This window comes from Physella acuta, unplaced genomic scaffold (genome assembly GCF_028476545.2).
Source record: "Physella acuta isolate Inbredline_101_S28 unplaced genomic scaffold, ASM2847654v3 ptg001836l, whole genome shotgun sequence".
NCBI classification, from domain to species: Eukaryota; Metazoa; Mollusca; class Gastropoda; family Physidae; genus Physella; species Physella acuta.
Genome location: NW_026733345.1, coordinates 2,501 through 18,090, shown reverse-complemented (window position 1 = coordinate 18,090; position 15,590 = coordinate 2,501). Strand labels below are relative to the sequence as shown.

Below are 15,590 nucleotides of genomic sequence, written 5' to 3'. Positions count from 1 at the left end.
AGTAATTAAAATTTCAGGGGGTAAGGTAGGGTTGACACTGGTTAAAGTATACATTTTCAATATAAATGCCTGAAAGAAACTCTGGTTACCCAACCGTTTTATTTTCTCAACGCATGCAGACGTTGTTTTTTTTTTCAAAGCCATATGATGCGTTTTTGAAATCAACCTTAGAAAATGAACTCATTAACCCGTAATTACATCTCTGTCATCATGGTATGTGTGACGTCAGATCCGCATCCTGGACGAGGAACTCCGAGAGGTCGGTGCCGGAGTGTCAGGAACCATAGTCATCAGGTCACCGACCCTTTTCACGCGCTACGTCGGAGAGCCGGACCGGACGGACGCCGTCTGGTGGAAGGACGGATGGTTCATATCCGCGGATGCTGGGTATTTGAGGTGTGTGTCACTATCAGTGCTTCTTTCAGACTTTTATCTCCGGAGGCGGGGGGGGGGGGGGGGGCTTGAAACTTTAGGGGGGTTGGCGACCAGTGTTTCTTCTAGCCTTTTTTTTTCTCCGGGGGAGGGACTGTGTAAATTAATTTTCAGAGGGTGGGTCCAAAATTTCCGGGGAGGGGGGGGGGGGGCTGAAACTAGTCGTAACTGGTTAAAGTATGTATTTTCTCTATGATACTTTATAATTTTTCTTCTATTTTGTCCTGAGAAGGGGGAGGGGGTGTTCTCTGATCCGTTTAGTGGTGATAGAGGATCGTGCACTTACTGTATAACATTATAAAATGTATTTTTAAAAGACAACGGTTATAATAAAAATGAGGTAGCATTAATACCCATTTAGGACTAATTTTTATACCTAAAAGCAAGATAATCTTTTGCGAATTATCTGTTTTAAAACTTTGGCTTATTGTTTAATGTCTTCCTAAGTGAAATTTTAGAAAAACAATCTCTTAATATAGCCTACATTGTAATTTATTTTTCCACCAAAATGTATACATCACTACACTGGTGTTACTCTCTTCCTCGTAATATTGCTTGTGCTGATTATTTTTTACTATTGTAAAGGGATATAACCTAAAATATAGTCCAATTTTTGTCTAAGGCATTCATAAAGTCATAAAAACAAAACAAAAACAAGAAATATTTCAATATTTAACATTATTAACAAACACTTTGTAGAGATTGTATCATTATATGCCGAAATTTTTTTTTATAAAATTAATATTTATTATAACTTAAACTTATTTTAAAGACAAAAGTAATAGTGTTTATTTGACAATATTTTTAAGACTTGCGAGACATTCTAATCTTCTGCAATTAGTTCATTACGACTATAGTGTTGACAGATTTTACTTTTACTTTCATGGATCTAGATCTAGATCCAGATCTATCTACCATAAATTTGACGTGTGTTTGCACACTTAATATTGGTACCTATGTGCCGAAGTCGTTGAGAGGAGTTCATTAGACAAATTATTAGCAGTCAACATCATCTCCTGTATGAAAATTACGGCATAGCAAACATGTGTTTCTTATCATTACAGTTTCTTTCAGGCATCTCTTCCCCACACCCCAGCAGACAGCCCACCGCCCTTCCCCCCCCCCTCCCCAACTAAAATAGAATTTATATAAAAAATATATACTTTAACCATTTAGACAGACAAGCCGTCAACCATATTATTTTTAAACCTGATAGTCTATGGTGCTAGTGAAGTAGAGTTCTCGTGTTTGTGTGACCTCGACATATGAAGAGTTTGTGTGGTCAGGACTATATGCCCAACAGCCTTTACTTTCCCTAACGTGAGCTAGGTACCCATTAGAGCTGGGTAGACTCATACTGAATTGTTAAGACACAGCAATAAAACATACTCATAGCCAATCCAGATAGAAAACATGCACGCCAACACATTTCCTCCACACAACCACAGCAACCACCCACAACAATCACCCACAGCAACCACCCACAACAATCACCCACAGCAACCATCCACCGCAACCAACCACACCTGAAACAACCACACAACCACCACCACCACAACAATTACATCCGCTGTTTCGAACGTAAATACAACACAGTCAGACACCTCCAGCCTTAATGTCACCAAGCACGACCAACGCCACACCCCCCCCCCCTCACCTTTTCCTCCAGACGAACGAAATAACCCCCTCCCCTACCCCCATGGAGATAATGTCTGTGTTCAAATACTGTAAAAATGATGTACTGTGAATACCAGTGGCGTAGCGAGGTCGGGTGTCACCCAGTGCGGCACTTAATGCTGTCACCCCCCCCCCCCTTTTCAATTTTCGATTTGCACCCACTCCCCCCCCCCCCCCCACCCCTCTCCCCTCAAACTTTCGATTTGCACCTCTTAAAACACTATTTAACACTCAAATTAATCACTTAATTAAGTGGAATTATTTTTTTTTCTGTATATATTTTGCTATTTTTTGACTTGGTGCTGTCCGCACCCTCCGCCCCCCCCCCCCTTCACTAAGCCTCTGATTCATACCCATTTAGGGCTAATTTGTATACATAAAAGCAAGATAATCTTTTGCGAATTATCTGTTTTAAAACGTTGGCTTATTGTTTAATGTCTTCCTACGTGAAAGTTTAAAAAAAATCTCTCTATATAGCCTACATTGTAATTTATTTTTCCACCAAAATGTATATATCATTACGCTAGTGTTACTTTGTTTTCCTCGTAATATTGCTTGTGCTGAATATTTTTTAATATTGTAAAGGGACATAACCGAAAATATAGTCCAATTTTTGTCTAAGGCATTCATATATTCATAAAAACAAAACAAAAACAAGAAATATTTCAATATTTAACATTATTAACAAACACTTTGTAGAGATTGTATTATTATGTGTGGAACATTTTTTTTATAAACTTAATATTTATTATAACTTAAATGTATTATAAGGACTAAAGGAATAGTGTTTATTTAACAATATTTTTAAGACTTGCGAGACATTCTATTCTTCTCCCACTTAATAACTGCGGTTGTTGTGTTACAGATATTAATTTAACTTTGATGTCAAGGTGCGGCTCTTCTGCTCCATGTACAAATACTGATAATTATTTTATTTTATAACTCATAAAATTCTTAGTCTGCAACACTCGGTAATGAACAATATAATAATAAATATAAACAATAAACACTCGCTATTCTATTAGAATATTTACTTTCTCCATTTTTCAATGTGCTTCATTCTTTTCTAAAACTGAGTTATTACAATTTAAACATAGCCTGTGCTTGGATCATATTTATCGGGGCACGGGTTTACCTTCACTACGACCCAGCGCGCCATAGGGCGTGCTATATGAAAGCCTTGAGTTAAATCACTCACCGCCTAAGTGTCGGGACAGAGAGTGGCGCTCTTGTGAACCCGATTACACAATCGCAGGGGTGCCACGTTCAGCTCCTACATCGGTTTAATGTCGTGTGCCGCATTATCAATATTGTAGGGTCTCCTTAAAACTTACGTAAGCATGTAGTGATCGCGGGATAGCACTGGGCTCCAAATTACAGCCTGCAGAGACGCCGGAGGACGCGTATCGAATATAAACCTAGGCGACATGGTGTTCATGGGTAAACCTGGGGAGCCTGATTCGATAATTGTTGCTCATCGTGTCTTTACTGTATAGTCTTTTTTTTAACGAACGTAGACGCCATAGGGTTCGCAGGTGAGCCTGGGGCTCTTTGGGTCGCGCTATCGACGAGGTGCCGGCGGCTGCGCCTGTTGCAGTTTTGCCGCTGAATATAGTAGTACCCCTTACCCACTATGTAAGACGCCCGATTAAAGGATGCCGAGTGCTAACATATCCGCTCTGGAACTATGGGCGCCAAACCATGTATTGAAAGGTGTAGTAATGAATAAAAGACAATCAGACACACACACACACCTACATATATATATATATATATATATATATATATATATATATATATATATATATATATATATATACACCTTATCCTAATCAAAGGCCGTAATAGTAATATTGAAATTAAATGTTAGTGGCTCTTTAAAAGGTGGGAAATTTTGTAAATTGTGACTTTTGGCTCTTCTGTCTCAAAAGGTTGCCGACCCCTGATCTAGATCTATCTACCATTAATTTTGACGTGAGTTGGCACACTTAATATTGGTACCTATGTGCCGAATTCGTTGAGAGGAGTTCATTAGACAAATTATTAGCAGTCAACATCTCCTGCATGTAAATTACGGCATAGCAAACATGTGCTTCTTATCATTAGTTTCTTTCAGGCATCTCTTCCCCACACCCCCGAAGACAGTCTACCGCCCTTCACCCCAACTAAATAGAATTTATTTGAAAATATATACTTTAACCAGTGTCCACCCCCCCCCTGGTTAAAAGTCTGAAAGAAACACTGCTTATCATCGGATAGTTTCGATGTCACGACCATGCAGTGTCACGACAACACACGGCCCTTACACCATACACCTCACTAAACACGGGAAGGACGGTAGCACTGAAACCCATACATGGGCCCCTCATACACTCAGCAACAATTCACCCACCCATACATGGGTCCCTCATACACTCAGCAACAATTCACCCACTCAAAACCTGGGTCCCTCATACACTCAGCAACAATTCACCCACTCATACACGGGTCCTCATACACTCAGCAACAGTTCACCCACTCATACACGGGTCCCTAATACACTCAGCAACCTTACACCATACACGTCGCTTAACGGTAGCACTAAAATCCACACATGGGTCCCTCATGCACTCATCAGCAAGAGGTGGGATGTTTACTGGTGATAGAGGATCGTGCACTTACTGTAGAACAATTTAAAATGTATTTTTAGAAGAAAACGTTTATTACAACAGACTTTTAATTATGCGTTAAAAAGAAGAAAATAAAATGATTCTCTTATATATATATATATATATATATATATATATATATATATATATATATATATATATATATATATATATGTATGTATATATATATATATATATATATATATATATATATATATATATATATATATATATATATATATATATATATATATATTAAAAGGCATTTGGTCGAAACAGTTAGTATTTTTTTAAATGGAAATTACTAGGCACATCCTCAAAGATAAATATGCTACATAGAGTAATAAAGTATAGGGGTCTTTTTGTACAGATATGCACCGGAACTCCAACAATTTCTTTCAGGCATTTCTCTCTTTCCCCAACATCCGACGCACGTCCAACGACACCCTCCCTCCCCTCCGCCCCAACTTTCTCCTCCAGTCGAACGAAATAACCCACTCCCCCACCCCCATGGAGAAAAGTGTCTGTGTTTAAATACTGTAAAAATGAGGTAGCATTAATACCCATTTAGGGCAAATTTTTATACCTTAAAGCAAGATAATCTTTTGCGAATTATCTGTTTTAAAACTTTGGCTTATTGTTTAATGTCTTCCTAATGTGAAAGTTTAGAAAAAAAATATCTCTTAATATAGCCTAAATTGTTATTTATTTGTCACTACAAAAATGTATATATCATTACTCTGGTGTTACTTTGTTTTCCTCGTAATATTGCTTGTGAGGATTTTTTATTTTACTATTGTAAAGGGATATAACCTAAAATATAGTCCAATTTTAGTCTAAGGCATTCATGAATTCATAAAAACAAAACAAATACATGAAATATTTCAATATTTAACATTATAAACAAACACTTTGTAGAGTGTGTATTAATATGTGCCGTAACAATTTTTTTTATAAACTTAATATTAATTATATATTAAATGTATTATAAGGACTAAAGGAATAGTTTTTATTCGACAATATTTTTAAGACTTGCGAGACATTCTAGTTCATGGCATTGGAAATATGCTGTTACAGTGTTGAATGTTTTTACTTTATCTTTCATGGTTCTAGATCAGGGGTCGGCAACCAGCGGCTCGCGATCCGCATGTGGCTCTTTTGATAACAAGGTGCGGCTCTTCAGCTCCTTGAACAATTACTAATAATCTGAATAAAAAAATATAAAATATTCGAAAAAAATAATGTCAGTGGCTCTTTAAAACCAGGGAAATTTTGTAAATTGTAACTTTTGGATCTTCCGCTTCACAAGGTTGCCGACCCCTGATCTAGATCTATCTACCACCCCCCAACTAAATAGAATTTATATAGAAAATATATACTTTAACCAGTGTCCGCCCAACCCCCCCACCCCGGAAAAAAGTCTGAAAGAGACACTGCTTATCATCGGATAGTTTCGATGTCACAACCATGCAGTGTCACGACAACACACGGCCCTTACACCATACACCTCCCTAAACACGGGAAGGACGGTAGCACTGAGACACACACATGGGTCCCTCATACACTCAGCAACAATTCACCCACTCATACATGGGTCCCTCATACACTCAGCAACAATTTATCCACTCATACATGGGTCCCTTATACTTTCACCAACATTTCACCCACTCATACATGGGTCCCTCATACACTCAGCATCCATTCACCCACTCATACATGGGTCCCTCATACACTCAGCAACAATTCACCCACTCATACATGGGTCCCTCATACACTCAGCAACAATTCACCCACTCATACACTCAGCAACAATTCACCCACTCATACATGGGTCCCTCATACACTCAGCAACAATTCACACACTCATACAAGCACGAGGAATATTTAACAAAAAAAAAAAAACAACCAACCATCAACACCATCCCTCACACCTACAATCGCAGCAGCATCATTTAGACAGACAAGCCGTCAACCATCTTATTTGTTTTAACCTGACAGTCTATGGAGCTAGTGAAGTAGAGTTCACGTGTTTGTGTGACCTCGACATATGAAGAGTTTGTGTGGTCAGAACTATATGCCCAACAGCCTTTACTTTCCCTAACGTGAGCTAGGTACCCATTAGAGCTGGGTGGACTCACACTAAATTGTTAAGACAAAGCAATAAAACATCCTTGTAGCCAATCCATACAGAAAACACGCACGCCAACAAATTTCCTCCACACAACCACAGCAACCACCCACACCTTAAACAACCACACAACCACCACCACAACACTTACATCTTCTGTAACGAACGTAAATACAACACAGTCAGACACCTCCAGCCTTAATGTCACCACTGGTACAGCAACGCCAACAACAACAGCGACAACAAAAACCACACTACCACAGGCAGCAATGGAAACAGAAACAGAAACCATTTAAAAAAGAGGTCAGTCCTACCATAGAAAAAGAAAGACAACTAAACTAGGCTAAAACACAGCAGAAAATAAACCAACAGACACCACAGGCTCTAAACCAAGCTAAGCGGAAATCCTAAACAGCTACAGAAACTGTGTGAATGTAAACATTCATCAGCTATTAAAGCAGGTGACATCGGACTGTTGTCACATTGACCAACCGTCCCACTAGAACATAGACCAACCGTCCCACTAGAACATAGACCAACCGTCCCACTAGAACATAGACCTACTGTCTCACTAGAACATAGACCTACTGTCTCACTAGAACACAGACCTACTGTCTCACTAGAACATAGACCTACTGTCTCACTAGAGCATAAACCTACTGTCTCACTAGAACATAGACCTACTGTCTCACTAGAACATAGACCTACTGTCTCACTAGAACATAGACCTACTGTCTCACTAGAACATAGACCTACTGTCTCACTAGAACATAGATCTACTGTCTCACTAAATATAGACCTACTGTCTCACTAGAACATAGACCTACTGTCTCACTAGAACATAGACCTACTGTCTCACTAGAACATAGACCTACTGTCTCACTAGAACATAGACCTACTGTCTCACTAGAACATAGGCATACTGTCTCACTAGAACATAGACCTACTGTCTCACTAGAACATAGACCAACTGTCTCACTAGAACATAGACCTACTGTCTCACTAAATATAGACCTACTGTCTCACTAGAACAAAGACCTACTGTCTCATTAGAACACAGACCTACTGTCTCACTAGAACATAGACCTACTGTCTCACTAGAACATAGACCTACTGTCTCACTAAATATAGACCTACTGTCTCACTAGAACAAAGACCTACTGTCTCATTAGAACACAGACCTACTGTCTCACTAGAACATAGACCTACTGTCTCACTAGAACATAGACCTACTGTCTCACTAGGACATAGACCTACTGTCTCACTAGAACATAGACCTACTGTCTCACTAGGACATAGACCTACTGTCTCACTACAACATAGTCCTACTGTCTCACTATAACATAGACCTACTGTCTCACTAGGACATAGACCTACTGTCTCACTAGAACATAGACCTACTGTCTCACTAGAACATAGACCTACCGTCACACTAGGACTTTTAGCTATCGTCCCACTAGGACATAGTCCTGTCGTCTCTCAAGGACATATCCCATCCTAACGTCCCAGTTTCTCCAGGCTAGTTTCTCCAACTGGTCCCAGTATAAACCTATCTTGTGTCGCTCTCCGCGTTTTTCTTGGTCTGTCTCTTTTCTCAGCTCTTGACGTAAGGTCCATTTATAACAATGTTGGTGATCGGCTGAGTTTATTGTCGATCCATCTGTATGTTCTCTAACAAAGGCCTGTTGTCTTAGTAGGCCTTGACATAGGTCTTTAGTCACAATAGGACATAGGTATGTCGTTCTACTAGGACATAGGTCTTTAGTCACACAAGGACATAGGTATGTCCTTCTACTAGGACATAGGTCTTTAGTCACACTTGGACATATGTATTATTTCCCTTTAAGATTTTCTCCAACACGATTAAGTATTGCGTGTCAACCTGTTATGCGCCATGTCGGCCATTGATTCCGAATTAGCCAGCTTTTCTTGTTCAATTTTCTTCCATAGCCTTTGTCCATCCAGGAAAGAGCTACAAGTTTTTTGATTTTGGAGAATTTTCTCCTAGCTGGGTTGCTGCCCCCAACTATCGAGCTTCACCTGCCCGTGGGTTCGAACTCGGGACTTTTTGGTTTAGCAACAATGCTGGGCACATAGTGCTGACCTCACAATAGGAACTTTACTCAGAAAACATCTTTTTTTTTTTTTTTTTTTTTTTTTTTTTTTTTTTTTAATATCATACATACTTTTATTTTCTTAATATTTAGATTTGACAAACCAGAACTACAGCTCTTCTTATGACAATAGCAACTCCTTGAGAAATGCAACATTCAAATATCTTAAAAATTCCTATCTCTATCTGCCAATAAGTAATACTCTCAGAGTTAATACTACGACAATAGAATCATACATCATAGTTAAAAAAGTTACACTGAACAGCACAGTTACAGCAGCATGAATATTTAATACCCACTAAACACTCTAAAACTAATGCTGTTCCATTGAAACAAATTATCTTCTTACTAGCACAATCACCTGAAAGCTTCCTAATACACATATTCACAATTATAATTGCAGTGCAATCAAAAAGTCTTTAAAACATCTCATGGAAAACTCATGTAGTCTAGTCACAGAATCTACAGATCCTCATGTAACACTATGAACTTTGAATTGGCATCTTTTTAAGTAAGAATGAAACATCTTGTAAAGCCTTGCAAATCTGACATTCCTCTTATCAATAAAAGGGAAATATTCCACTTGTGAAGATGACATTTATTAAATGAAAATTTAAAATGGTCCATGGTTGTGGTGACAATATAAAAAAGGAAATAAAAATCTACACGGATTGGTGGTTGAACAACAATGATGAACAGTTCAAATGTACGCAGGACCCAAACAACATCAAATAAAATGAGCTTGAACACTAAAAGGGTGGTTATGCTGCCTTTTGAGACCCCTTCTTTCCTATCAGTGATTTGTGAATATGGGGAATAACACCACCACCAGCAATGGTAGCTTTGATTAGGGAATCCAACTCTTCATCTCCTCTGATAGCCAACTGCAAATGACGAGGTGTGCTACGTTTTACTTTCAAATCTTTACTAGCATTTCCAGCCAATTCCAGAACTTCAGCAGTCAAATATTCAAGAATAGCTGCGCTATAAACGGCAGCCGTCGCTCCAACTCTCCCATGACTTGTAGTTCGCGTCTTTAAGTGACGATGGATACGACCGACTGGAAACTGAAGCCCAGCACGGGCTGATCGAGATACTGCTTTGGCTTTAGCCTTTCCAGAATCCTTTCCAGCTTTACCACCAGGCATCTTGATAGTCAAATTCCGTGTTCAAGCGAAGTAAAAAAAAATACTCAGAAAACATCTAAAACCAAAATTCATTGTCGTATTATAATTATGCGTACTAAATTGAAATGATGTCTCGCACCTCTTAAAAATATTGTCAAATAAAAACTATTCTTTTCGTCTTTAAAATACATTTAAGTTATAATTAATGTAAAGTTTATAAAAAAAATTGTTGAGGCATATATTAATACAACCTTTATAAAGTGTTTGTAAAAATGTTAATTATTGAAATATTTCCTGTTTTAATTTTGTTTTTATGCATTCGTGAATGCTTTAGACAAAAATTGGACAATATTTTAAGTTATAGCCCTTTACACTAGTAAAAAAAAAAAATTCCGCACAAGCAATATTACGAGGAAAACAGTAACAGTAGTAACACCACTCCGATTCCATTTTTATTCACAACACTGCAATATTTTGATCGTTGATTATTAAAATCATATAGGGTATACGATTTATGAAACTTTTTGAAAAAAAAATGAATGTATTGTACCTAAGTAAGCTGACAATGGGCTTAAAGAATTTTTTTTTTTTTGTTTTTTTTTTTTTTTTGCAGCCCCGAGGGTCGTGTTTTTGTGTTTGGTCGAAGTGGTGACGTCATTTCTAGAGGTAAAAACATGTTAACTGGGAATATCTACAAAAGTGTGTCTTATGCCCCGGTTATAGATAGATGTATTTATCTCAGACATATATTTTAGGCATTTGACTAACCTACCCTTATTGTACTAATTTACCCTTAAAATTTTAGGCTTTTTCACTGAAATCCTTTAATATTTTAGAAATTACACTAACCTAACTTAATATTTAAGGCATTGTACTAATATCCTATGATATTTTAGGCATTGTACTAATATCCCATCATAATTTAGGCATAGTTCTACCATCCCATAATATTTTAGGCATTGTACTAATATCCCATAATATTTTAAACATTGTACATCCCATAATATTTTAGGCATTGTACCATCCCATAATATTTTAGGTATTGTACAACCATCCTATAGTATTTTAGGCATTGTACTAATACCCCATAATATTTTAGGCATTGTACTAACATCCCATAATATTTTAGGCATTGTACTAACATCCCATAATATTTTAGGCATTGTACTAACATCCCATAATATTTTAGGCATTGTACTAACATCCCATAATATTTTAGGCATTGTACTAACATCCCATACTATTTTAGGCATTGTACTAACATCCCATAATATTTTAGGCATTGTACTAACATCCCATAATATTTTAGGCATTGTACTAACATCCCATACTATTTTAGGCATTGTACTAACATCCCATAATATTTTAGGCATTGTACTAACATCGCATAATATTTTAGGCATTGTACTAACATCCCATAATATTTTAGGCATTGTACTAACATCCCATAATATTTTAGGCATTGTACTAACATCCCATAATATTTTAGGCATTGTACTAATATCCCATAATCTTTTAGGCATTGTACTAGCATCCCATAATATTTTAGGCATTGTACTAACATCCCATAATATTTTAGGCATTGTACTAACATTCCATAATATTTTAGGCATTGTACTACCATCCCATAATATTTTAGGCATTGTACTATCCCATATTATTTTAGGCATTGTACTAACATCCCATAATATTTTAGGCATTGTACTAACATCCCATAATATTTTAGGCATTGTACTAACATCCCATAATATTTTAGGCATTGTACTAACATCCCATAATATTTTAGGCATTGTACTAACATCCCATAATATTTTAGGCATTGTACTAACATCCCATAATATTTTAGGCATTGTACTAACATCCCATACTATTTTAGGCATTGTACTAACATCCCATAATATTTTAGGCATTGTACTAACATCCCATAATATTTTAGGCATTGTACTAACATCGCATAATATTTTAGGCATTGTACTAACATCCCATAATATTTTAGGCATTGTACTAACATCCCATAATAGTTTAGGCATTGTACTAACATCCCATAATATTTTAGGCATTGTACTAATATCCCATAATATTTTAGGCATTGTACTAACATCCCATAATATTTTAGGCATTGTACTAACATCCCATAATATTTTAGGCATTGTACTAACATTCCATAATATTTTAGGCATTGTACTACCATCCCATAATATTTTAGGCATTGTACTATCCCATATTATTTTAGGCATTGTACTAACATCCCATAATATTTTAGGCATTGTACTAACATCCCATAATATTTTAGGCATTGTACTAACATCCCATAATATTTTAGGCATTGTACTAACTTACCCAGCGTGGGTCGAGAAACCAATCAGCTCTCACCCGGAAGTACTCGAGATCATGGCGGTTCCTGTCCCAGACGACATCAACGTGGAGAACATCTGCGCATGCGTGGTCAAAAAACCCGGAAGTGATCTGACGGAGACGGCCGTGAAGCAACTGGTCAAGGATAGCATGACGTCAGACGGCTCCTATTACATCACCGTCGATCACGTGATGTTCTTCGATGAGGCCCTCCCCAAACTGTCCAGGAAAAAACTTGGCCAGCTGGCCGCTGTTCGACTTGGCTTGTTGGCCATCTGATTGTTGGCCATCTGATTGTTGGCTATCTGATTGTTGGCCATCTGATTGTTGGCCATCTGATTGTTGGCCATCTGATTGTTGGCCATCTGATTGTTGGCCATCTGATTGTTGGCCATCTGATTGTTGGCCATCTGATTGTTGGCCATCTGATTGTTGGCCATCTGATTGTTGGCCATCTGATTGTTGGCCATCTGAAATGTAAAAGATCTGCTTTAAGGTTTACATTATCTGCAATATAAAAGATCTGTATCAAGGTTTACATAGCTTAAAAAGGCTATTAAATTATTTTTCAAAAAATGTTTCTTAGTAAAGGTTAGTTGTTTCCTTTCTTGTGTCACATCTTAGCTAAAAACTGTTTTCAACAACGCTTAAAGCTGTTACTAAAACTAACCAAAAACTGTTTTCAACAACACTTAAAAGTTTTAGTAATTGCAAGCATATGCTGCGGTGTTGATGACTGCGTGAAGTATTTCTACTGGAGAAACTCTGTGAGGTGAGGTCGCAACTCGCTGGTTAAAGAGTATAAAACTCAACATATATATATGTTTATATGTATGTATATATATATATATATATATATATATATATATATATATATATATATATATAGAGAGAGAGAGAGAGAGAGAGAGAGAGAGAGAGAGAGAGAGAGAGAGAGAGAGAGAGAGAGAGAGAGAGAGTAATAAAGTAAAGGGGTCTACTTGTATAGATATGCACCGGAACTCCAACAATTTCTTTCAGGCATTTCTCTCTTTCCCCAACCGCCGACGCACGTCCAACTCCACCTCCCCCCCCCCCCACCTTTTCCTCCAGACGAACGAAATAACCCCCTCCCCCACCCCCATGGAGAAAAATGTTTGTGTTCAAATACTGTAAAAATGAGGTAGCATTAATACCCATTTAGGGCTAATTTTTATACCTTAAAGCAAGATAATCTTGTGCGAATTATCTGTTTTAAAACTTTGGCTTATTGTTTAATGTCTTCCTACGTGAAAGTTTAGAAAAAAAATCTCTTAATATAGCCTACATTGTAATTTATTTTTCACTACTAAAATGTATATATCATTACGCTGGTGTTATTTTGTTTTCCTCGTAATATTGGTTGTGCGGAATTTTTATTTTACTATTGTAAAGGTATATAACCTAAAATATAGTCCAATTTTTGTCTAAGGCATTCATAGATTCATAAAAACCAAACAAAAACATGAACTATTTCAATATTTAACATTAAGAACAAACACTTTGTAAAGATAATATTAATTTGTGCCTGAACATTTTTTTTTATAAACTCAATATTAATTTTTACTTAAACGTATTATAAGGACTAAAGGAATAGTTTTTATTAGACAATATTTTAAGAGTTGCGAGACATTCTAATCTATTGCTTTCCGTCAAAGAGGTTAGGAATGTTTACATATTGTACTGTCAATTTTATGTCATGGAAAGTTTTGGAATGATAGATCAGTATGTGTACTGCAGAGACACTTCTCCCAAGGTCGTTTCTATTTCTGTCCATGGGTGGCTACAATGTGAACTTTTGACTCCTCAGCTAAGGACAAAGCACAGTAAGCTAAGCAGTCAAGAGAAACCTAGTTTGCACACCTTATTTTAGTCTAGTTCTTATGCCATTTTATTTTCACCATCTGATTATTATATATGCAATTGATGTTCATGTCTTTGATGCTGTGAAAAATCTATCAAATATATTATTATTACTGATTTAAATGTAAAAAAACAAATGAATTAATAAAAAAAAGAACTGTTTGAGGACTGTACAGATATAGATGTTTGAAAGGGAAGAATGTTTGCTTTGATGTGTCTCATTGTAATAACACAACTTTTCCGATTGCTTAATCATTTAATTACACATTTGCATTTTCAGTTTCAGGTTGGTTTTTAATTTTTATTTTTTGTTTATATTTAGACGTTTTGTATTAGATCTATGTATAAGTAAACCATCTTAAATGAATGAAAGCAGGCTACAAATAAGAAAGAAATATTACTATTGTAAATCTGTATCAGTCCTCACAAGCCGATGATGAAAACTGTAATACTACAGCGAACACATAACTGACGCTATAAATTACTTATCTGGGGCGAAAAAAAAAAAAAAAATTAAAGCACTCGCACAAATTATGTGTTGTTGTAACATATTTTAAAAAAAGAAATAAAAACTAAGAATTGTAATGTTTTCTAATTTCTAAAATAAATTTTAAAAAACTTAAACTTTCATAGTAAGAAAAAAAAACTTCGATGGGTCTAGATTCTAGATCAGGGGTCGGCAACCTGCGGCTCACAAGCCGCATGCGGCTCTTTTGATGTCAAGTGGGTACGTTCACCATCAAATTTCCCGACCCATCTGCCCGACCCACGTTTTTTGTCATCAAATGTATGTAAATAGTTATTTTCTACTTTTTAGTCCACAAGAAAAACGTGGTTTTTTAAAAAGTTTTTTTTAAGTATTTTATTTTCTCCTTTTTAGTCCGTTGCTACACATGAAAAACGTGTTTTTTAAAAAAAGTTTTTTATATAGCTTATTTTCTACTTTATCCAATGACTTGATTAAGTATGACTTGACTAAGTGTTTATAAATACACGGACTAAAAATCTTGAGCGACCAGGATTCGAACCTGGGTTGTCGCGGCCACAACGCGAAGTACTAACCACTATACGATCACGGCCAGCGCGCTCACATCGATTGGGGCCGAAGTAACTGTGTCAATAGGCCTTCAGTCTTGTCGGTATCTTTAGAAATCATGTCCTCAATTTTATGGTCCTTAGGGCGTAATTAAATTAAGCTAATTACGGTCTCTAATTGCTAGTTTTTATG

General features: G+C 36.7%; 1 protein-coding gene and 1 long non-coding RNA gene across 2 annotated transcripts; one reads left to right on the top strand and one right to left on the bottom strand.

Moving 5' to 3' along the window:
- Positions 1-253: 253 nt before the first annotated feature.
- LOC131930752 (uncharacterized) lies at positions 254-12,541 on the top strand. Its single transcript, XR_009384167.1, has 3 exons — positions 254-396; positions 10,740-10,792; positions 12,450-12,541. It is a non-coding gene; the product is annotated as an uncharacterized LOC131930752 (long non-coding RNA).
- LOC131930751 (histone H2A.V-like) lies at positions 9,577-10,178 on the bottom strand. The gene has a single exon (XM_059287354.1). The coding sequence runs from the start codon at positions 10,145-10,147 to the stop codon at positions 9,761-9,763; it is 387 nt and encodes a 128-aa protein (XP_059143337.1). The 5' UTR covers positions 10,148-10,178; the 3' UTR covers positions 9,577-9,760.
- Positions 12,542-15,590: the final 3,049 nt, after the last annotated feature.